Consider the following 25,585-nt stretch of genomic DNA (forward strand, 5'->3'; position numbering starts at 1 on the left):
ATTTGAAAGTCATCTTAAACAAATTACCATTGAAAATGCATACAGCCAATAACACAGAGAGAGAGAGAGAGAGAGAGAGAGAGAGAGAGAGAGAGAGAGAGAGAGAGAGAGAGAGAGAGAGAGAGAGAGCATTGAATCGGCAACATCACTTATATGACCATCAGGAGTGAAATAATGAATTATTTCTGAGACATAGAGAATAATAATGAAAAGAGAGTGAATAACTACAGGCAGTCCCCGTGTTACGACGGTGTCGGCTTACGACATTCCGAGGTTACGACGCTTGTCAATAGACATTATTTCCAGGGTTGCGACACATGTTCCAGGGTTACGACGCCTACAACGCTCAAGTGGGAGATGAAATATGACACCAAAAATGCAAAATAATCAATATTTGAAGGTTTTTTTGATGAAAAATGCCATAAGAATGCAGTTTACATAGTTTTCAATGCACCCAAAGCATTAAAAGTAAGGTTTTCTTAGGATTTTTGATGATGTTCCAGCTTACGACACGTCTCAAGAACGGAACCCCCGTCATAACCCGGGACCACCTGTACTTACGACTCCTTCCCCTCCGCCAATACGTATATCAAACTGTCATTTACTCCCCTGCCCTCCTTTCTCAAAGACTAGGAAGTGCTATTCCTTTTATTAAACGAATAAACATACATAAGCAAGGGAGAGAGAGAAAGAAATTTTATTGTTATTGTTTAATCTCATTAGGCTTAATATTATTTGAAAATTAGTACTGTAAAATATTATTTCACATAAGTGACTTACCAAACAGTTACAGGCAGTCCCCGGGTTACGACGGGGGTTCCGTTCTTAAGACGCGTCGTAACCCGAAAATCGTCGTAAGCCGGAACGACGTTGTTGAAAACATGTCCACAGGGAAAATTTCACTAATTTGCAATTTTTCTTAGGGCCGTATCTCTAAAATTATCACTAATTTACTTTTTTCATGTGCAACGCTGTGTATTCACAAATTACTGTATATTTTCATTAAAATACAAGAGAGAGAGAGAGAGAGAGAGAGAGAGAGAGAGAGAGAGGTAATTACATTACCTACCTTAAATTCGTTGACCATTGTATGGCATTGTTACTTTCCCAGCTCCGAGTGTCACTGGAGTTATGAGGTAGGGAAATTGATACAGAAAAAGACAAAGGGAAGAATTTTCTTTTGAAATTAGTTATCGTATTATTACTACTTCTATTATTATTATTATTATTATTATTATTATTATTATTATTTGAAAATATAATAAACAAGTGCATCTACCATAAAAATTCTCTCATCTCAGTAAGAAAGAGGAATTATCCTTACAAGTGAAATGGAAAGGTCATTTTCATCTCTTTAAAATACGACCTTTATGAATTTTGTAATTAAAGTTTTATTATTATTATTATTATTATTATTATTATTATTATTATTATTATTATTATTAAAATAAACTGAAATTATCAATAAACATTTTACATACTAGTACCATTCAAAAATCTTTCATCTCAGAGAGAGAGAGAGAGAGAGAGAGAGAGAGAGAGAGAGAGAGAAGAGAGAGAGTTTATCTCTCTCTGTTCTCTCAAAAAAATACTTATAACGCTTCCAGCGAAAGAGAGGGAGGGAGTTACCACTATGACACATTATTATCTTGTATGGCAAAAGAGAGAGAGAGAGAGAGAAAGAGAGTTAACCTTAATTAAAAGTGACATGGATAGATTAGTACGTATTGTATTTCTTTAAAATACTATCACATATGAATTTTGTAATTACAGTTATTATTATTATTATTATTATTATTATTATTATTATTATTATTATTATTATTATTTGAAAGTATTAAAAACAAATAGTACAAGTACATAAAAAATCTCGAGTCTCAGTAAATGAGAGAGAGAGAGAGAGAGAGAGAGAGAGAGGAGAGAGAGGAGAGAGAGAGAGAGAGAGGGGGGGGGGGGGTGGAAATTTCATGAACACTTGATTGCAACACAGCAGTTCTTCCCCCTCCTGGCTGTCACAGAACTTGATATATCTGACAGTTTTAGTACCTGGAGTTCGAGAAAAGGTTACTGAAAGAAGACTGGGATATCCTTCATTTTTCCTTAATTTTTAAATATATAAGCTAAAGTCTTACTAATTCACTATGGTATTTTCTTTAATGAATTGATATTATTGCTGTATAAATTAATATTAATATTTGAAAATAGTAAATCATTTATTTATCATACAAAAAAACATACATCTTTGTAGTAGAGAGAAGAGAGAGAGAAGACGAGAGAGAGAGAGGAGAGAGAGACGAGAGAGAGAGAGAGAGAAGAGAGAGCGAGAGATGAGAGAATAGAAGAGAGCAGAGAGAATTATTATTTTTATTGTGTGATATCATTTCAACCTATTAAAACTACTAATACAGTATTATCAAAATTTAAAATATTTTGAAATTGTAAATCATTTTTTGTATTATAAAAATGTATTAGTCATGAAAATAAACATCAAAATACACTAATTAGTGATTATTTTCGTCGGAAAATACAAAGAGAGAGGAGAGAGGAGAGAGAGAGGAGAGAGAGAGAGGAGAGAGAGAGAGAGAGAGGAGAGAGAGAGAAACTATGGTTTTTATATCCAAGTCTAAGTAGAGTATAAATGGATTCTTTAAGTGAAATAATTTTTCAATGATATTTTGCTGTTTTGTATTAAAGGATATGTATATTGTTTGAAAATGCTTTCCTTATCCTTGACTATGGTTACCATACAGTTTAATAGCGTAAATTAATTTATGCGCCCTCCTCTCAGAAACTAGTTCTGCGTATGAGGTATCGTTAAAAAGCATAAAAAACCGTCGTAACCTTGGAATTTGCGTTGTAATCTAACCAGAAACTTAGTTTTGTTAATTATGTATACTGGAAACAAGCAATGATTTTTTCATTATTTTTGCTTTTGGACTGTTATAAACTGCGCATCCCAAGCTAGTGTATTCATTCGCTCGGAAACTAGTTCCGCATATGCGGCGGCACTAAAAAAATTTAAAAAATACGACATAAAAAGTGTCAAAAATCATCATAACCTCAAAATTTTTGTTGTAATCTAACCAAAACTTATTTTTATTAATATACTGTGCTAAACTATAAAGGATTCTTATCATAGTATGCGTTTTTTAAAAGCGTCGTTAACTCGGAGCGTCGGAAGCGTCAGCGTCGTAACCTCGGAACAAGCGTCGTAACCCAGGGCGGATTTTTCAATGAATATTTAAGAGAAAGCGTCGTAACCTCGGAACGTCGTAAGCCGGAGCCGTCGTAACCCGGGGACCGCCTGTACATAGCTGTAAGCTTTCTTACCTGGCAGTCGAAAATTGAAATTTCCTGGTGGCAGCAGCACTGCCATGGTTCGTGTAGGTGATACAGGTCCCTCCCACTTTTGGGAATATTTACCTGGTACTGCTGAGCCAACTACTGTCAATTAGTTTTATGCCCCCAACAGAGTAATATCTGTGGTTTTCTTGCAGTCAACTTTCGTTGCCCCCTAGCCCGAGCGTCTTCCAAATCACCGCCATTTTGGATGCCTCCGACTCTGGAAGAAAAGAGATTGATGAAATGAAACAGCCTCACCCTTTTCGGAAATCAAATTAATTCCTGAGGAAGAAGGGGGCTACATTACAAACATTAGCCTGGTTGCCTCCCAAAACTTCCAGCGACGAATCAATGGAAGAAAAGGAAGGAGACGCAGGAACAGTGCTACTATGGGGTTGACTACTGCAGGAGACACAGGAACAACGCTACTATGGGGGTTGAATTCTGTAGGAGACGAAGCATCGGGAAGAGGCAAAAAACCTTCCCAAGTAGGAAGAGTCAAAACCCTCCGATGTTCTCTCTTGTCATAAAACAACCTCCACTGCTCTTTAGGCCATGCCCGGTATTCCGTACAAGGATTCGTGATAGTACAAAAATTAAAACGACACCTACTGCACGTTTTGTGAGGGTCGGTCGCTGCCGAAGCCAAAAAACGAGAACATGAAAAATCTGGAACTCGGGGCACATATGTTGATGCCAAGGAGCAGAAGAAGCCGTAATATCAGCCAAATACACACACACTAAACACAAGCGAAACGGGCAATGAACCGGGAAAAGGCCAAGAGAGGTTAACACAACTCTCACCCAGGCGGTCAAAGAAAAGACTGGCGTAGTGGCGTCATCCTTGACCACTCCTCACCCGAGCTATGTATGAGTTGCCAGATATAACAAGATTCCTTGCTTTCATGTGCTTTTTAACCGGCTCCACCTAGGCACTAGAAATGATCCTATTGTTAAGACCTCAGGTTTGTAGCTATGAAAAATACAAATTGTCATAGAAAATTTGTCATTTTTGAGAAGTACAATTTCTGCCCAGTTATCTGCCTAGTTAGCTTGTTATTAGTGAGTTTAGCTACAATGTCGGACTCTAGTTCGTCTTTTTTGTCAACTATCGGTGAACCTCCTTGGTTACAAAATCCCACGGGTAGTAGGGACGAACCTGGCCATTACTGCCACATCTACAGGTGATGAGAATGCCGACCAGAGGCAGTATCTACCTGCAGCTGCTTTCTCATAAGGTAAGGTATTGCAAATATTATATAATGTGAGCACATGATTGTTGTCTTTTCATAAGGCTGTCCATGTACCCACCTTCTGGGTAATGCGGATTCAGCTATGTAATTGTTTGGTAAGTCACTTATGTGAAAATGATCTTTTTATAATAAAATAAGGTTTCACATATACTTACCTAGCAATTACCTAATCAGAGGCCTCCCTCCTCCCCATAGATCACAGATGGACATTGCAGCTCAAAGAATTGACAGCAGTTAGCTCAGCAGTACCGGGTATTCCCGAAAATTTGGCGGGACTTGTAGCACCTACACGAACAATGGCAGCGCTGCTGCCATGAAATCTGAATTTTTTACTGCCAGGTAAGGAAGCTTACAGCTATGTAATTGTTTGGTAAGTATATGTGAAACCGTATTTTATTATAAAAATATCATTTTTATCATAGAATGTAGTACGTACTACCCTTAAAGATATATACATACACTTCTAACACTTCCAGCCAAAACAGAGGGTGAGTTACCACTATGACATACGTATCTTGTGGGGCAAGAGAGAGAGAGAGAGAGAGAGAGAGAGAGAGAGAGAGAGAGAGAGAGAGAGAGAGAGAGAGATCCTTATTTAAAAGAGTGAATTGGGAAGATTATTGTATTTCTTTGAAATACTATCACATATGAATTTTGTAATTACAGTTAGATTATTATCATTACAGTGTTATTATTTGAAAAATTATGTATCAATAAACATATTATGCATACGTACATGTACCATAAAAATTCTCTCATCTCAGTAAGAGAGAGAGAGAGAGAGAGAGAGAGAGAGAGAGAGAGAGAGAGAGAGAGAGAGAGAGAAATTATGCAGTTAGTCAGCAACAGCAACTCGCTCCCCCTCCTGTCACGTCACATTACTTGATATATTTGACAGCTCTGGACCTCAGCTTAGTATGTACCTGGATCAAAAAAGAAAGATGCTGGGTAGAATGGATTTTCCTTCATTCTTACATAATTTTTCAATTTATAAACTAAAATCTTGCTAATTCATTATAGTATTTTCTTGAGTGAATTTATATTACTGCTGTTTCCATTAATATTAATATATTTGAAAATTAGTAGATCATTTATTTATCATACAAAAAACATTCATCTCTGAAAGAGAGAGAGAGAGAGAGAGAGAGAGAGAGAGAGAGAGAGAGAGAGAGAGAGAGAGAGAATTATTATTTTTATTATGTGATATCATTTAATCTTAATAAATTAAGTAATACAGCATTACAGTGTTCCCCTGTATTCGCGGGGGATGGGTATCAGACCTCCACGAATAGCTCGAACCGATGAATAGTTAAAAGACCCCTCAAAGAGAGAGAGAGAGAGAGAGAGAGAGAGAGAGAGAGAGAGAGAGAGAGAGAGAGAGAGAGAGATTGTCTTTACAGTGTTTAAAAGAGTGAAATGCGAAGATTATTGTATTTAAAATACTCACATATGGATGTTGTAATTACAGTTATATTATGGTTATTATACATATATTTAGTATTATTATTCGAAAATATTAATATTAAACTTATTTACATCAAGTACCATACAAATGATCTCATCTCAGTAAGTGAGAGTGAGAGAGGGAAATTGCATAAAAACCATTAAAATCGTTGATCTTTATATGGCACTGCTCCCCTCCCCTGTCACATTACTTGACATATTTGGCAGTTTCTGAGTTTGAGCTTCTTTGGAGTTGAGAGTAGGTAGGGAAATGGATACTACAAAGAAAAAGGAAGGGAAGAATTTTCATTTGAAATTACACTTATTATTACTATTATTATTTGAAAATATTAAGAAACACATACATCTACAATAAAAATCCTCTCATCTCAGTAAGAGAGAGGAGTTATCCTTACGTAAGGGAAATGGAAAGGTTATTTTTATCTCTAAAATACTACCACATACGCATTTTGTAATTACAGTTATATTATTATTAACTGAAAATATCAATAAACATATTACATACTAGTACCATAAGAATTCTTTTATCTCAGTAAAAGAGAGAGAGAGAGAGAGAGAGAGAGAGAGAGAGAGAGAGAGAGAGAGAGAGAGAGAGAGAGAGAGAGAGAGAGAGTACGTGTTTATCTCTGTTCTCTCAGAAATGTTAATTTATGTACATACACTTCTAATGCTTCCAACAAAACAGTGGGAGAGAGTTACCACGATGACATACAGATCTTGTGTGGCAAAAGAGAGAAAGAATTACCCTTATTTAAAAGAGTGAAATGGATAAAGTACTGTATTGCTTTAAAAGACTATCACATATGAATTTTATAATTACAGTTATATAATTATTATTATTATTTGAAAGTATTAATAAACATATACTGTATATACTTGTGTAACTTGCGATCTCGAATATCACGCGACCCCCAAAATTTTCACCCTAAAACAATGATTTGATCATGTATCTCATGTAACATGCGAGTTCAATTTTTTAGTCCAAATTACAATATGCTAACCTCTTTTCCTCCTGTTTATCTATCCCATTTTCTAGTCAGGCTAACCCCTTTTCCTCCATCTCTTCATCTATCCCATCCTCTGTTAAAGTTAAAAAGAGTAGAAGAGAAAGCTAAAAGTATCGTCAGTAATGTTATACTTGTGTAAACGCATACATCCAGAAACAGCTGATTTGCTGTGAACATAACTGAATCTGATAACTACAGCAGCTTGCTTACATTTCAACCATTGTATGATAACAAAATATTACCGTAGTTATGTTACAAATGGCTTTGAAAAGAATAGGACTGATATATTTTTACATGACTACAATATCCTTATTCTCCATGGAGAAAAGATCGTCTAAATTTAAGCTGCTAGTTGTAGCTGAAGTTGAGGAAAGTATGTTCATCTGCTAATTGCTATTATCATGCATCGGCAGCATGGAAACTTCAGTATAGCACTACCATCAAACTTGATCATAAACAAAATTTGAGAGAAATCTGTTTTAATCAAAACTATTTGGCAAGAAAGAACACGTTTTACTGTGTTCACTCAAATAATTTATAAATATGTAAAGCTCATAGTATTCTGATGAAATCAAGTGAAAATATCGAACGCAATCTGTTGATTTTTTTACGCAATAAACATCCCCTCAGTGCCATCTTCTAAAAAAAAAAAAAAAAACTCAATTTCATTCGCAATGATATGAATTCAAGTGATATTTTGACTTGAAAACACTGTATAATGTAAAATAACCTTCTCTCATATCAACAGAATATCTTGAGATTCATTTACACTAAATAGAAGCAAGAAAATCACTCTGATTTGACTTTGATTTGACTTCAATACAGCTGAATAAACTTACCTCCCAATCATCTTCAGCTGATTTCCAAACCAAAACATTGATTGCTATTTTTGTATTTTATAATACAACAATAGTAATATGAAAGTGCATACAATATTATTGGATGCAGGAAGTAAAGCATAACTTTAAAAGATCCATGGAAAAGATGCATATTCATTATGTTTGTATTTTATTAAATGATACTAGTATGTGAATATACATATGCTAATTTTATATCTCACGTATGATGCGACCCCATTAAAATTAGCTCCAAATTTAGGTCTTCAAAAGTCGCATGATATACAAGTATATACGGTAGTACATGTACTATAAAAATTCTCTCTTTTCAGTAAGAGAGAGAAAGAGAAATTACATAAACACTTAGTGGTGACAACACAACAGCTTCTCCCCCCTCCTGTCACATTACTTGATATATTTGACAGCTTTAGCACCTGGGGTTAGAAAGAGAAGACTGGGATTTCCTTCATTCTTAAATAATTTTTTAAATTTATAAACTAAAATCTTACTAATTCAGTATTTTCTTTAATGAATTGATATTGCTGTTTACATTAATATTAATATTTGAAAATAGTAAATCATGTACAGTCCGGTCCCAAATTATGCATGTTCGAATTGTGCGATCCTCCTTTTATGCGGTTGCTAGTTCTCAAAAACAGATTTTCTGTATCTGCAAAGCTGTTCCAAGTCTGCAAGTCATGCGCTGCAAAATGTATCAAATCTATTGTCTTTTAAAGTATTTTAATTAGGGGGGGGGGGGTCGCTGGTACCTGACAGAAGGGGTAGGGGGAATGCTTGGAGGAAAAAAGCTATTATTCCTCCAAGGGGGAATGTGAGAGAAAGATTTCCTGCTCAGCCTCTAGCTAAGATGGAAGGCTCTGCCTCACGCATTTGTGATGTCATAGCGCAGTGTGTATGAATGGTCGGTATCATCACCAGTGTCATGCGCATTATTGTTTTGACTAACTTTTGGCATTTTATCATTTATTTTTTTCTATTGTTGAAATGGGTTTTGATGAAAAATGACTAGTAAAAGTGATTAACAGAGAAGCAGATGTGTTTTGAGAGAGAGAGAGAGAGAGAGAGAGAGAGAGAGAGAGAGAGAGAGAGAGAATCGTTCAATCTAAACATTTCAAGAAACTGTCATATCATGTTGAATTTTGCATTTTTATCATTTCTTTTTAAGAAATTGTAATTTCATATCAAATTTTGAATTTTCATCAGTTCTTTTTTATCGTAGAATAAATTTATATGAAAATAATTACATAGTGAAGACACGCATGATCTGCCTGTCCCCGAAACCTCAAATGGTTCACAAAGCCTTCCTTCAGCAGAACAACTCTTCACGGAGGATGAGATAGAGGAGTTTGAAGGTTTTTTGGCAGAGGATAGGTAGAGGAAATTCCATCCAAATGGTGTTTTAAAGGAAATGACTATTGTACAGTAAACTTGCACCCAATGGTGGCATTGTTTATGTTTGGGAGTTTTCACCATCCTGTGTGTAATTTTAAACTTTTTCAAGTTATTTAAACCTTTTTCATGTTTTATTTATCCTTAAGAACAATTTCATATTAGAAAAAATTACAGTATAGTGCAGTGGACCCCTGTATTCGCGTTCTCCGAATTTGCAGACTCACACATTCACAGATTTTTCTCAGGAACATTTCCCCTCATTATTCGCGGAAAATTCACATATTCTTGGTATTTTTCTATGAGAAATATCCACAAATTCCTGCTTTTTTATATGAATTTCATTATAAAATTTACTTTTTGTGATGATAAAACTATTGAAAAACCAAGTACAAAAATGTTTAGTGGGTTTTTCTTGAGTTTTAACTAACAAAATAGGCTGGTTTCAGCGTTTTTATAGGAATTCCAACTATTTGTGGGTTCTATCTATTCAAGGGGGGGTTGTCTAGTACACATCCCCCGCGAATACAGGGGGACCACTGTACATTGAAAGTATCGAAAATGGGTAGTAAAAGAGTTTGACTGGGTAAGTTGCCGTTTGCCTTGGCCGTAATGGACTTCTTCCCACAAGGTGTGTGTTTTGAAATATGAGAATTTCCAATTCTGCGAGGCCGTGGATCGACAAAATTCTCACATAATTGGAGACCGTACTGTATTTATCATACAAAAAAACAAACATATCTGTAAGAGAGAGACTAATACAGTAGTAATCAATATTAATATTTGTAAATTAATAAATCATTTTTGTGTCATAAAAACGCATTTAGTCATGAAAATAACATCAAAATACACTAATTAGTGATTGTTTTTGTTGGAAAACTCCGCAAATAGGCAAATTTCCCACAAATAATTGGTAGATATGGTCCAGAGAGAAATTCGTGAGTCCGCGAATCCAGAGAATGCAAATGCAGGGCCCCCACTATAATCAATATTATTTGAAAATTTATAAATCATTTTTGTATCATAAAAATGTATTGTGTCATGAAAATATCAAAATAAATAATTAGTGATTATTTATCATCAGAAAAACCCATGAATAGGCGAATTTAGTGCCTCAGTGACATGGTCAGTATGGTCTTGGCCTGCCAACTCAGTGGCCGCAAGTTTGATTCTCGGGCATTCCATTGAGGGGTGAGAGATATGTATTTCTGGTGATAGAAGTTCACTCTTGACATAGTTCGGAAGTCGCGTAAAGCCGTTGATCCAGTTGCTGAATAACCACTGGTTCCATGCAGCGTAAAACCACCATACAAACAAACAAATAGGCGAATTTCCCATGAATAATGCGTAGATATGATCTTAAGAAAAATCCACGAATAGGTGAGTCTGCAAATCTTGAGAACGTGAACACAGGGGTTGACTGTATATATATATATATATATATATATATTATATATATATATATATATTATATATATATATATATATGTACATATATACGATATAATATTAAATATATATATATATATATATAGATATATATATATATATATATTATATTGATCATATATATATAATATGTATAATATATATATTATTAATTAATTACTATATATGTAGCTATATATATATATAATTATATATATATATCATAATATATATAATATATATATATATGTATAGTACCTTTATGGATGCCTGTAATTATGTAACATATTGTACCAGTACTTTTCTCCAAGGTTAAAATAGTAATTTTCACAGAATGACAACTCTTATGTCTCTTATGTGGTGACAAACACTGAATTATGTACTGCCTTTGTATATACAGTGTTCCCCCCATATTTGCGGGGGATGTGTACCAGGCACCCCCGCGAATAGCTCAAACCCGCAAATAGTTAAAACTCCCTTCTGAAAAGGCCTATATCTGTATTTTCAAAGTTCAAATACCAAATGTTTACTTAAAGTATCATCCTACATCAAATATACCATTGCATTGGTATTAATAATATCATTTCAAAGTCATCTTAAACATTTTACTGTTAGAAATATATAAACAGCCAATAACAGAGAGAGAGAGAGAGAGAGAGAGAGAGAGAGAGAGAGAGAGAGAGAGAGAGAGAGAATAACACCTTACGATAAATACATATATCTTTTCCAGAGAAGAGAGAAATTGAGGACTGAACAATTATGCTTGTCTGTATATCAATTCTTTTGCTGAGAGAGAGAGAGAGAGAGAGATAAAAGAAGGAAGAAATAGAAACACCAATTGTATACCTTATGTAACATCCTATATCAAATTTACCTTAAATTATTATCATATTAATGTATTAATCTTAGAGATTGTATTAATATAATTTCAAAGTAATCCTAAACATTAGTACCATTAAAGGTATATAGGTACATACATACATACTTCTTACACTTGCAGCCAAGAGAGAGAGAGAGAGAGAGAGAGAGAGTGAGAGAGAGTTACCACTATGACATACGTATCTTGTGGAGAGAGAGAGAGAGAGAGAGAGAGAGAGAGAGAGAGAGAGAGAGAGAGAGAGAGAGAGAGAGAGAGATGTCTTTACAGTATTTAAAAGAGTGAAATGGAAAGATTATTGTATTTAAGATATTCACATATGAAGTTTGTAATTACAGTTATAGTATTATTATACATATTATAGTGTTATTATTGGAAAATATTAATAAACTTATTACATACATGTACCATAAAAATTATCTCATCTCAGAGAGAGAGAGAGAGAGAGAGAGAGAGAGAGAGAGAGAGAGAGAGAGAGAGAGAGAGAGAGAGAGAGAGAGATTGCATAAAAACCATTAAATTCGTAGACCATTGTATGGCACCGTTACCTGACATGTTTGACAGCTTCCCAGCTCCAAGTGTCACTGGAGTTATGAGAAGGTAGGGAAACTGATACAGAAAAAGACGAAGGGAAGAATTTTCATTTGAAATTAGTTATTATTATTATTATTATTATTATTATTATTATTATTATTATTATTATTATTATTATTATTATTATTATTTGATAATTTTAATAAACATATGCATCTACCATAAAAATTCTCTCATCTCAGTAAGAGAGAGGAGTTATCCTTACAAGTGAAATGGAAAGGTCATTTTTATCTCTTTAAGATACTACCACATATGAATTTTGTAATTACAGTTTTATTATTATTATTATTATTATTATTATTATTATTATTATTATTATTATTATATTATTATTATTATTATTGACAGAAAATATCAATAAACATTTTACATACTAGTAGTACCATAAAGATTCTGTCATCTCGGTAAAAGAGAGAGAGAGAGTGTGTGTGTGTGTATCTATCTGTTCTCAAAGAAAATACTTATAACGCTTCCAGCGAAACAGAGGGAGGGAGTTAGCACTATGACATACATATCTTGTGTGGCAAAAGAGAGAGAGAGAGAGAGAGAAGATGAGCATGAGAGAGGAGGAGACGAGAGAGACGAGAGAGAGAGAGAGAGAGAGAGAGAGAGAGAGAGAGTTATCCTTAATTAAAAGAGTGAAATGGATAGATTATTGTAATTCTTTAAAATACTATCACGTAATATGAATTTTGTAATTACAGTTATATTAATATCATTAATAAAAACATTATACATGTACTATAAAAAATCTTGAGTCTCAGTAAATGAGGAGAGAGAGAGAGAGAGAGAGAGAGAGAGAGAGAGAGAGAGAGAGAGAGAGAGAGAGAGAGAGAGAGATTACACAAACACTTGGTGGCAACAACACAACAGCTCCTCCCCCTCCAGTCCCATTACTTGATAAATTGACAGCTTTAATACCTGGAGTTAGAGAGAGAAGACTGGGATTTCCTTCATTTTTTCATAATTTTTCAAATTTATAAACTAAAACCTTACTAATTCACATTAGTATTTTCTTTAATGAATTAATATTACGTATTGCTGTATACATTAATATTAATATTTGAAAATAGTAAATCATTTATTTATCATACAAAAAAAAATTCATCTCTGTAGGAGAGAGAGAGAGAGAGAGAGAGAGAGAGAGAGAGAGAGAGAGAGAGAGAGAGAGAGAGAGAGAGAGAGAATTACTATTTTTATTATGTGATATCATTTAATCTTATTGAACTTACTAATACAGTATTAATCAATATTAGTATTTGAAAATTAGTAAATCAATTTTTGTACCATAAAAACGTATTTAGTCATGAAAATAACATCAAAATACACTAATTAGTGATTATTTTTGCTGGAAAAATCCCGCGAATAGGAGAATCCCCCGCCAATAATGGGTAGACATGGCCCAGGGAGAAATCTGCGAATCAGTGAGTCCGCGAATCCGGAGAACGAAAATAAGGGGGGTCTACTGTATTTTCAAAAATATAACTAGCATGCACAGAATCTCCATACTGATTTTACACTTGAAAGCATGAAAACTTTAATGAGTAATCATCTTTGAGAAGTGCAGTAACTTTGTGAATGGGTATTGCATCTTGTAAAAGTACATATATGCACTAACTGTAGGCGTTGTAGTTATCTTTGTATCATATTTATGCATTTACAAAAATAAAAATACATTTTTAACAAAGCTTTTATACAGAACAGCTTTAAAACTTAAAAATTTACAAAGTAAATTAAACATAAATACTTTTGCAGGGTTTGCAGTGTTTCTGGAGGATTTGCAAATGTTCACGCTATTGTGAAGAACTTGCGTATGATAATTAGTTAGGTTCCAATGAAAAGTTCACGCTATTCTGAATTCCTGCAACTCGAATCACGTATGTTCGGGGTATTACTCTTATTACAAAAGAGACGATCATGAATACTTAATAAATTATCGAACATAATTCACAACACCCTATATTTCTTTGGCAAAGACAAATAATGCCAATAACTACTTGATAGTGCTGGAAAAATAAATACCTGATAATACTGTTGTAGGCATCGACGGATGCCAACTGCATGTTGGTTGTTGGTTAGGAGTAAAGTGAGTTGATCAGTGCAGCTGAACCTTCAGTGTGGGACTGTGGCAAACTGTATTGTCAACAGGTCTGAAGCTTGGGTCTGATGGGTTAAGAGAGGTACCTGCTGTTAATCTGGTGACTTAACTTGACCTCACATTCCTGCCCCGCCTTACTGACCTCATAAGCTAAATGACCGTGTTAATCCCCTGACACAACAAGATAAAGCTTTTTCCCAAGCGGAGCTGTTCCTTGTACCGGCCCACTTGGGCACAAAAGAACCGTCCCATCGAGCATTGACCAATTGCGCTAATGGCCATTCCGCCCCTGCTAGGCCCAATGTATATTTAAGCGAATTTGTTATCAGTTCTGCCAGTACATTTGTTCCTAAATCTTGTCTCATGCAATAGTATCTATGTTAGAGTTCATGTAGAACAGTAGGAACGTTGTTTTGTGCTTTGTTTTTTAAATCAATGCTGGTAATTTTCTTACAGATGGGAGGCTCGTCAGTGCAAAGAAGTAGTAACAGTTGATGTTGACAGAAAGAAACTTAAAAAGTTAGGAGCAGTAGTTAAGGTGAGGTTTTATTTTGTTTTATGAAAGTTTCATTATGTCGGTGCTTGAGCTTTTATAGTAATTTTGATTGACTTGTTTATTGCTAAGAAAAGTGCTGTAATACCTTGAGATACAAAGAGCCCAACATACAAATTTTTTGAGATACGAGCTGCAACTCGGTCCATATTTTTGTCTGAGATACAAGCGGAGTTCCGAGATACGAGTGTTTCAGGAGGCTGCCGCTAGTTGGCGCGCATGGGTCCAGCAGCAGCGCAACCAGCATTCATTCTCACGTTACTCTCAGAATCAAGTCAGATCTTGTGCGCTGTACTCGTTTTTGCAACAAGTAAGTATAAAGGACAGTGGTGAGAAGAAGAGAATGATGTCGAAAGTAAAGCAAGAAATAATAGAAAAATATGAGCATGGTGTATGAGTGATTGAACTAGCAAGGCTGTATGACCGCCGTACATCTACAATTTGTACCATCTTTAAACAAAAGGATGCCATCAAAAGTGCAACAACAGCAAAAGGAACTACAATTCTGTCACAATTAAGGACCAATATCCATGAAGAAATGGTGAAGCTTCTGCTGGTGTGGGTGAAAGAGAAGGAGCTGGCAGGAGACAAAGTGACAGAGACTGTAATATGCGAAAAGGCGCGTATTATTTATGCCGACTTTAAGAAGAAAGCACATTTTTTTTACAATTAGTAATTTATTTTGGTTTAATTTCAAGTAAGCAAAGTGCTGTTTTAGTTTTATTTAAAGTACAGTGGTACCTCGAGATACGAGCAGCCTAACATACGAGTTTTTTGAGATACGAGCCGGAGCTCGGGCCATATTTTCGTTCAAGATACGAGCCCAAATCCGAGATACGAGCCGTGTTTCCAGAGCGTCCCGCTAGTTGGCGCGCAGGGTCGAGCATCATCCGAGAGCATCTCTCACTCACTCGCACGTGTTACCCGCATGCATCAAAGTGTATCTTGTGCGCTGTTCTCTTTTTTTTGCTTGATTTTTGCGTGATTACTGAACTTTTTTGTGTTATCATAGGGCCGAAGAAAGTGAGTGCCAAGGACAATGGTGACAGGAAGAAGAGGATGATGTCGATAGAACTAAAGCAAGAAATAATAGAAAAACATGAGCGTGGCGCACAAGTGATTGAACTCGCTTAGATCTATGACCGTAGTACATCGACAATTTGTACGATATTGAAGCAGAAGGATGCCATCAAGAGTGCTACACCAGCAAAAGGATTAAGGACAAATATCCACGAGGAAATGGAGAAGCTTCTGCTCGTGTGGGTGAAAGAGAAGGAGTTGGCAGGAGATGCAGTGACAGAGACGGTAATATGCGAGAAGGCACGGAGTATTTATGCCGACTTAGTGAAGAAAGAACCATCAACTTCTAAAGAGGCATCAGAAGAAGCGTTTAAGGCAAGCCATGGCTAGTTTGATAATTTGTTCATGAAACTTACCTGTCAGATATATATATAGCTGTATTCTCCGAAGTCCGACAGAATTTCAAAACTCCCGGCACACGCAGTGGGTGGCCAGGTGGTTAGTACCCATTCCCGCCGCTGGGAGGAGGATATCAGGAACCATTCCCATTTTCTATTCAGATTTTTCTCTGTCACTGGTCGGTAAACAACTGTTTACAGACCTCCACCTAGGATTTTGAAATCTTCTTTTTGCCTTGAGTATCCTGATTGACTTTTGGTTATTTTTGGACTGGATTGTTGGCTTGGCATACGCGATAGTGGTTTGATTTGGATTTTGGCTTTGACTTTTCTTTAAATACGATGTCTGGATCTAGTTCTACTAGTTTCAGAGTGTGTGGTGTGCAAGAATGTAAAGTGAGGCTACCGAAAGCTTCGGTAGACCCTCACTCTGTGTGCACGAAATGTAGAGGTCATGTATGTTTGTTGAACGATAGATGCATCGAGTGTGAGGAATTAACGGATCTTGATTGGAAGGCGTATAATTCGTATGTAAGAAAACTTGAGCTCGATAGAATCAGGAGTGCTTCTGTGAATAGAAGTCAGGGTAATATTGTATCTCCATCGAATCCCCCTGTAGATTTAATTCAACCTAACCCTGTAGTGTTGCCTTCGGGCAATCAGGAAGTGTCTACAGAAGGAAATGTGCTCTCTACGATCATGGAGTCGATTCGTGCCCTGGAGTCAAAAGTGCTCGCGCTACAATCGAATGCGAAGTGCAATGAAAGTGTTGGATCTAGCGTTGTGGAGGGGGCGTCATATCGGTCCCATAATGCCTCCAGGTCTAGACCTCTGTCGGACTCCCAGGACTTAGGGAGTGGGCAAGTCGAAAGCCGAAGGAGGGTTTCGGGAACTAAAAACCGGTCTGACGTCCCTTCGGCAGAATCTGTGGATGCGTCCCAGACTGCCAAGGATCGTGCACGGGCACGAGTCCTTAAAGAGTGTTTCTCGTCCTCCGAGGCGTCCTCCCCTCACCGGGGCTGGAGTTCTCGGAGAGCCTCTCGCGGAGAGAGCGGCAAGGCCGCAAGACGTCGCACAGGCGGCCGTCGTCCTTGTCGCCCTCTTAAGAGAGGTTTTGGAGAAGAGGACGCTTCACGTCCTTCTTATCAACCTTTTCATTCGTCACCTGAATATTTTGAAGCCTTCCCACCTCAGAAAAGGACCAAGACTTCATCGGAGGAGGACGCTTTTGTTCCTGAGACGAAGGAGAGGGCGTCCCCTCGCCTGTCTTCCTCTCACAGGATTAGTCCTTCTCCTGATCAAGAATTTTCTCTGTCAAGGGAGATTTTAATGGGTATGCAGAAACAGTTGGCTACCTATTTTGCGAAGAGAGAGACAGAACCCGGTCGGCGGAGGAAGGACCGGTGGCTGCCTGTTAAGAGAACCAGACAGTCCCCGGCTCCTTCTCCTCGTTCTTCGGCCTCTTCGTCACCTTCTAGCAGCCGACTCATTCGAGAACGTGAAAGCGTTCCTTTTGAGAGAGCGTCTAGGAGAGACGAGTATGGCAAAGACGTGAGTTGTCGCACAGGCGGCCGGCGTCTTTGTCAAGAGGTCGGGAACGTCCAGGAATCTCCGACGGACGATCATTGTTCAAAGTATTTCTCTCGTGCACGTCAAGAGAGCGAAGCTCGCCAAGATCAAGAGCCTCGTAAGGACGTTTCTGAATGCGCACGACACACTCGACGGCCTGCATTTGTCATTATGGAAGACGATGTTAGAGAAGCTAGACGTCCTTCTTTGCGTGACGTTAATCAGGATGCTTTTGAGGAAGCGTCAAATGACATTCGACGTCCTGTTTGGGAAGACGCTTCGCAGGACGCACAGCGTCACACGCATCGGGACGCTCTCCAGGACGCTCGGGAGGACGCCTTAGAAGAATTTTTAAGTCCGAAGCGTTATGATGTTCCACAAGATCTTAAAGTGTCGAAGATAACTGGGAAACAGAAACGGATTGGTACTTCTAACCCTTCTTCAGACAGAGGCACCCTCTTGCGAACTGGGCCTCAAGGATTAATAACATCGCGATCTTTGAAGGACACTGCTGCTAAAGGAAGAGAATCGTCTAGTGATTCGTGTCCTACGGACGATGAAGAACCAACAACGTCATCCACCTCGGATTATAACACGTTAACGCATCTTCTGAAAAACTTGTTCCCGGATAAGTTTCAAGCACCGGTTCCTTGCTCTCCGCCTTCACAGTTGGCCTCATCGAAAACCAGGAAAGCTCCTGGCTTCGTTAAGATGGCTACCTCGCTCTCTGCGAAGAGAGCATTTAAGAGAATCCAAGATTGGATGGACTCAAGGAAGGCGAAAGGCAACACTTCCTTTGCTCTTCCTCCATCGAGACTAAGCGGGAGAGCGGGAATCTGGTACGAAACGGGAGAAGAAGCGGGATTGAAAGCACCGTCTTCCTCTCAAGGCGATTTCGCTAACTTGGTTGACGCTCCGAGGAGGTCGTACCTATCATCAGCAAAGGTTTCCTGGACTATGTCGGAAACGGATCACCATCTGAAAGGTATCTTCAAGACTTTAGAAGTGTTTAACTTCTTGGATTGGTGCTTGGGGGCCCTGGACTTACAATCCAGAAGTCGAGACTCGATTTCTTTGGAAGAATTATCAAGCGTGTTGGCCTGTATGGATAGAGCAGTAAGGGATGGTTCTGATGAACTGGCATCCCATTTCGCTACTGGGCTACTAAAGAAGAGAGCTCTGTACTGCAGCGTTGCGGCGAAATTGGTGTCTCCTGCACAGAAGGCAGAATTGTTGTTCACCCCTTTTTCTACACATCTTTTCCCGCAGCCCATGATAAAGGATCTGTCGGTTAACCTACAGGAAAAGGCAACGCAGGACCTCTTGACACAGTCTTCCAGACGTCCTACAGCCCAGGCTTCTACTTCAGCCGCTCAGGCCCCCAAGAAGAAGTTTAAGCCCTTTCGTGGAGTGCCTTCCTTGAGAGCTTATCCGCGAGGAAGGGGGCTCTCTAGAGGCAAGGCTTCCTCAAAGAACAAGGGAAAAAATTGACATTTCTGCCCTTCAGGCACCTGTCGGAGCGAGACTCACTTCTTTTGCTCATGCGTGGAGAATGATAGGGTCGGACACCTGGTCCCTCGATATAATAGAGAGAGGATACAAGATCCCTTTCCTCTCTGCTCCTCCATTGAGCACGAAGCCGATAGACCTGTCGCCCTCATACCAGCCGGAGAGGCAACAAATTTTGCTCGACCTTTTAGACCAAATGTTAGAGAAGAGAGCCGTAGAAGAAGTCCTAACGTTAGATTCCCCAGGCTTCTACAACCGGTTATTCCTAGTTCCGAAGCAGTCTGGGGGATGGAGGCCTGTCCTAGACGTCAGCAGGCTGAACCTTTTTGTGAGAAAAGAAAAGTTCAGGATGGAAACGTCCCAGTCTGTACTAGGGGCTTTGAGACCAGGAGACTGAATGGTGTTATTGGATCTCCAAGACGCGTATTTCCACGTCCCAATTCATCCTCAATCAAGAAAATTCCTGAGATTCGTCTTAAAAGGACAGGTCTTCCAGTTCAGGGCTCTATGCCTTTGGTCTAAGTACGGCGCCGATGATATTCACTCTCCTCATGCGGAACGTAGCAAAATGGCTTCACCTGTCAAAAATAAAAGTCTCGCTTTACCTGGACGACTGGCTAATCAGATCGTCTTCGGAGTCAAGGTGCCTGGAGGACCTTCAAACGACGTTACAGCTGACGAAGGCCCTGGGCCTAATAGTCAATTACGAGAAGTCCCATGTGATCCCCACACAGTCCATCGTGTATCTGGGGATTCAGATGGATTCAGTGGCTTTTCAAGCTTTTCCATCAAAGGAACGTCGGCAGAAATGCTTAGAAAAAGTGTCAGCCTTCTTAGGGAAGGAAACATGCTCGGCGAAGGAATGGATGAGTCTGCTGGGAACCATTTCCTCGCTGGAGAAGTTTGTTTCCTTGGGGAGGTTGCACCTCAGGCTGCTCCAGTTTTTTCTAGCAGAAAACTGGAAGGACAAGCAAGATCTAGACATGACATTGATAATTTCCCAATCGGTCAAGGATCATCTGAAGTGGTGGCAAGATCCAGTCAAACTATCAGAAGGACTGTCCCTCAGCCTTTTGAGCCCCGACCTAGTGTTGTTTTCAGACGCTTCCATGGCGGGCTGGGGAGCAACACTAGGCAAGGAGGAAGTGTCAGGCCTCTGGAGAGGGGAACAGAGGTCCTGGCACATAAACCTGAAAGAGTTGGAAGCCATTCGGTTGGCTCTCCAATTCTTCGAGGAACGAGTGGTGGGCCGAGTTGTCCAGATCAACTCGGACAACACCACAGCTCTCGCTTATATCAAAAAACAGGGGGGACACACTCTCGGTCCCTGTTCGAGATAGCAAGAGACATCCTCCTATGGGCGAAAGATCGGAACATAGTAATCCTAACGAGGTTCGTGTCGGGAGTGCAAAATGTCCGGAGGATCTTCTAAGCCGCCAACATCAATTGTTTGCCACGGAGTGGACTCTCCATCTAGAGGTCTGCCAAGAACTATGGAAACTTTGGGGACGCCCACTAGTGTACCTCTTCACAACCTCAAAAACGAAGAGGCTTCCTATTTATTGCTCACCGGTTCTCGACCCAGAAGCGATAGCAATAGACGCCATCCTATGGGACTGGACGGGGATGGACGTCTATGCCTTTCCCCCGTTCAAACTGTTAGGAGAGGTAATCAGGAAGTTTGCAGCGTCTCCGGGAGCGAGAATGACTCTAATCGCCCCGTTTTGGCCTTCAAGCGACTGGTTCACGGAGGTCATGTCTCTTCTAGTAGACTTCCCAAGAACCCTTCCAGAGAGAGCCGATCTTCTCAGACAGCCCCACTTTGAGAGGTACCACGGAAACCTCTCCGCTCTGAGTCTGACTGCGTTCAGACTATCAAAAAGTTGGCCAGAGCGAGAGGTTTTTCAAGACCAGTGGCAGAAGCTATTGCCAACGCTAGAAGAGCTTCCTCTTGGGCAATGTATCAATCTAAGTGTGCTGTCTTCAGGAAGTGGTGTAGGAAGAAAGGTATTTCCTCCTCCACGACCTCTGTGAACGAGATCGCTGATTTTCTCCTACATCTGAGAAATGTGGACAGACTTGCGGTGCCCACAATCAAAGGATATAAAAGTATGTTGTCAGCTGTCTTCCGTCACAGAGGGTTAGACCTGACAAATGATAAAGACCTTCACGATCTTTTGAGGTCCTTTGAAACATCGAAAGTCCCAACCGAAGGTCCCATCATGGAACCTTGACTTAGTTCTGAAGTTCATGATGTCAAGTCCATTTGAACCTCTGCATGCTGCCTCGTTGAAAGACGTTACTAGAAAGGCGATTTTCCTAACCGCTCTTGCCACAGTGAAAAGGGTTAGTGAAATTCAAGCAATGAGTAAACATGTGGGCTTCAGGGGACACAATGCAGTGTGCTCCCTGAGCCCTGCCTTCTTAGCAAAGAACGAGAACCCTTCCAACCCCTGGCCGAAGACCTTTGAAATCAAGGGGTTAACAGAGTTCATCGGACGTGAGCCAGAGAGAGTCTTGTGCCCTGTCAGGGCTCTCAAGTTTTATTTGCAGAAAACTAAAGACTGTCGGGGTCCTTCAGAAAATCTGTGGTGTTCTGTTAAGAGACCTGACTTTCCTATGTCTAAAAATGCACTGGCATTCTTTTTACGAAGCACCATCAGGGAGGCCCATGCGTCCTGCCCAGATGGTGATCTGAAACTTTTGAAAGTAAAAGCCCATGAGGTGAGAGCTGTAGCAATCTCAATGGCATTTCAAAAAAATTGGCACTCAGTGATATCCTAAGTGCTACTTTTTGGTGAAGCAACTCTGTGTTCGCTTCACATTACCTGCGGGATGTGAAGACGGCATATGAGAACTGCGAGTTGCTAGGACCATACATATCCGCAGAAATGTTATTGGGGGCAGGAAGCAGCACGAATCCTATCTTATAGAAAAGGGATAGGTGTGCTTTTGATTTCATGGTGTTGGTTTATGGTTGAAGGGTTGGTCGCTTGAGGCGCTTTCCCTTTCCTTAGCCTAGAAGTTATGGGACTAACTTCGATAGGTTAGGTCAGGTGGTGGTTTTTAGCTTCGTTGCCCTCACAGTATGGTCAATATGGTCTAGTCACATTGTGGTCACGCTCCCGTTGACAGTTCATCTAGAACTCACCAGCTGGAGACTCTAGTAAAGCAGAAGCAGACTTGGGTGACAGTAATCACGAAGTCAGCTATGCTAACAGGTAAGGAACCAAGATGTCAATCATCTGCATGTAATTTGTTTCCTAAAATCCTTCTATTCTGTCCCTTCCCACCTCCAATGGTGGGATTCAGCTATATATATATCTGACAGGTAAGTTTCATGAACAAAATGTTATTGTCATGATACAATAAAGTTTGTTCATACTTACCTGGCAGATATATATAGCTGTATTCTCCAAAGTCCGACAGAATTTCAAAACTCCGGGCACACGCAGAGGGTGGCCAGGTGGTTAGTACCCATTCCCGCCGCTGGGAGGCGGATATCAGGAACCATTCCCATTTTCTATTCAGATTTTTCATACCACTGTCCCCTGAGGGGAGGTGGGGTGGGTACTTAATTATATATATCTGCCAGGTAAGTATGAACAAACTTTATTGTATCATGACAATAACATTTTTAAGAAGAGAACTGGCATCCATTCAGTGGTGAGGCTTGGCGAAGCTGCGAGTGCAGACGTGAAAGCAGCCGATGCGTACATCCAAAAGTTCGCTGCGCTTGTTGCGAGGGAAGGATACATCCCGTAACAGGTGTTCAACTGCGATGAAACAGGCCTATTTTGGAAGAAAATGCCACGGAGGACTTACATCACAGCAGAGGAGAAGATGATGCCAGGCCATAAACCCATGAAGGACTATCTCACCCTTGCATTATGTGCAAATGCTAGCGGTGATTGTAAAGTGAAGCCACTGCTATTTTATCATTCGGAAAATCCTCGAGCCTTCAAGACGCACAAGATACTGAAAGAAAAATTGCACGTTATGTGGCGCGCCAATGCTAGGGCATTGGTTACGCGGCAGTTTTTTACTGACTGGGTAAATCTCGTCTTTGGCCCTGCAGTGAAGACGTATCTGCAAGAAAATAAACTCACGATGAAAGCATTGCTCATCCTTGATAATGCTCCAGCCCACCCACCTGGTCTTGAAGATGATATTCTGGAGGAGTTCCAGTTTATCAAAGTTCTCTACCTCCCACCCAATACGACTTCAATCCTACAGCCGATGGATCAGCAGGTCATTTCCAACTTCAAAAAGCTGTACACGAAGCACTTGTTCCGCTGCTGCTTTGAAGTGACAGAAAACACAAATCTAACCCTTCGAGAGTTTTGGAAAGATCACTACAACATCGTGATCTGTCTACATATCATTGACTTGGCATGGCAAGGGGTAACAAGACGAACGTTGAACTCTGCATGGAAAAAGTTATGGCCTGATGCTGTTGCAGAGAGAGATTTCGAAGGGTTTGAGCCCGAGACCGAGCAAGAAGAGTTGGAGGATATTGTATCTCTCAGAAAGTTGATGGGTCTGGAGGTAGATGAGGGTGACGTCAATGAACTCGTCGAAGAACATGAGGAGGAACTCTCAACTGAGGAGTTAAAGGAGCTGCAGATGATGCAACACACGAAGGTTCTGGAAGAGATTAACACGAGTGAGGAGGAGGAAGAGCCGGAGAAAGTGATTTCTACAGGTGAAATTAAAGACATGCTGGCAATGTGGGAAAAGCTGTCAAATTTCATTGAAAAGAAACACCCAGAAAAAGTGGCAACTGGTCGTGCTTCAGTGCTTTTTAATGACACTTGTTTGTAACATTTTCGAAGCATTTTGAAAGGCAGGCAAAAGCAAAGTTCTTTGGATACATTTTTTATTGAAAAGAGAGCTGCGAGTGAAAGTTACAGAAAGTGCAGCCAAGAAGGCAAAAACAAGTGATAATTAAATTTACGTAAATGTTAAGCTTAGTTTAAGTTTAAAGTTAAGTGCATTGTTTAAAGTTAAGTGCATTGTTTTAAGTTTTTTCTTTCATTTGAAATAAGGAAAGTGTAGTTTTAGTTTTAAAATTATGAAAATAGTTTTAAGTTCTAAAAAAGTGCCGTTTACGTACGTGTCTAGAGTGCCTACATCCCTTCCCCCCTCCCTCCTCCTCGCCGTTCACCTTTGTTAGCCGCACTCGTCTGTCTCCAAAGTAAGACTATTATGCTAAATAACTCTTTTATTTCTTTATTTCATATTTTGTTATGTATTTGTTAATTATACATGTTTATTTGTTATTTAAAAACATACCTTTATTCATAATTTACAATGGTTTGGGGATTTTTCATAGGTCCGGAACGGATTAAATTGAATTCAGTTATTTTAAATGGGAGAAATTTGTTTGAGATACGAGCCGATTGACTTACGAGCTTGGTTCTGGAACGAATTAAACTCGTATCTCGAGGTACCACTGTAAATAAAATGCAGCTTTAGTTTACATTGTGTTAAGAAAGTGCAGTTTTAGTTTACGTGTCTACAGTGCCTGCATCCCTCCCTCCCTCCCTCCTCCTCCGCCATTCACCTCTTAGCTGCACTTGTCTGTCTCCAAGGTAAGAATACAGTACTAAATAACACCTCTTCTTTTATATTTCATTTATTTTGTTATGTATTGGTAAAGCATACATGTGTTTTTCTTAATAAAAAAAATGTCTTTTCATAATTTAGGAAGGTGTGGGGACATTTCACTGGGCTGGAATGAATTCAATCTATTTCAGTTATTTTAAATGGGAGAAATTTTTGTTTGACATACGAGTAGATTGACCTACGAGCTCAGTTACAGAACAAATTAAACTAGTATCTCAAGGTATTACTGTAATCATATTGACTTTTTATATTCTTTCCTCCAACATATCTTAAATACATCAAATTATCATTATTAGGTGATATTTATCCTAATGGATATATGAAATATATGATAATTGAAGATCCCCCCCCTAATCCTGCACAATAAAACTTTGCAGTAGACTAGTTCTCTTTTCATAAATGATGCACATGCAGAACATTATTGTTTTCCTGTGATAATCCAAAGTTCGTTTGCAGATTAGGACAGAACTCGGTCCTTTTTAAGATGATGCAAGAGAAAGAAATAGGGATTGTCTGAATGTTCACTCTTGTTTTCCTTTCATACTTGTTCACTCTTGTTTTCCTTTCATACTAATGTAAGAATCTTACCAAATGCCATA

At 39.0% G+C, this 25,585-nt stretch overlaps 1 protein-coding gene across 1 annotated transcript in view; it reads left to right on the top strand.

Annotated features, from left to right (window-relative positions):
• The window catches only part of LOC135215594 (gem-associated protein 2-like), a 130,886-nt gene that overhangs the window by 13,352 nt on the left and 91,949 nt on the right, over positions 1-25,585 (top strand). Inside the window, exon 3 of the mRNA XM_064250471.1 lies at positions 14,766-14,847. Coding sequence (XP_064106541.1) covers positions 14,766-14,847 — 82 coding nt within the window. The remainder of the gene's footprint in view (positions 1-14,765; positions 14,848-25,585) is intronic.

The sequence above is a fragment of the Macrobrachium nipponense genome, chromosome 5, assembly GCF_015104395.2.
Source record: "Macrobrachium nipponense isolate FS-2020 chromosome 5, ASM1510439v2, whole genome shotgun sequence".
NCBI lineage: Eukaryota > Metazoa > Arthropoda > Malacostraca > Decapoda > Palaemonidae > Macrobrachium > Macrobrachium nipponense.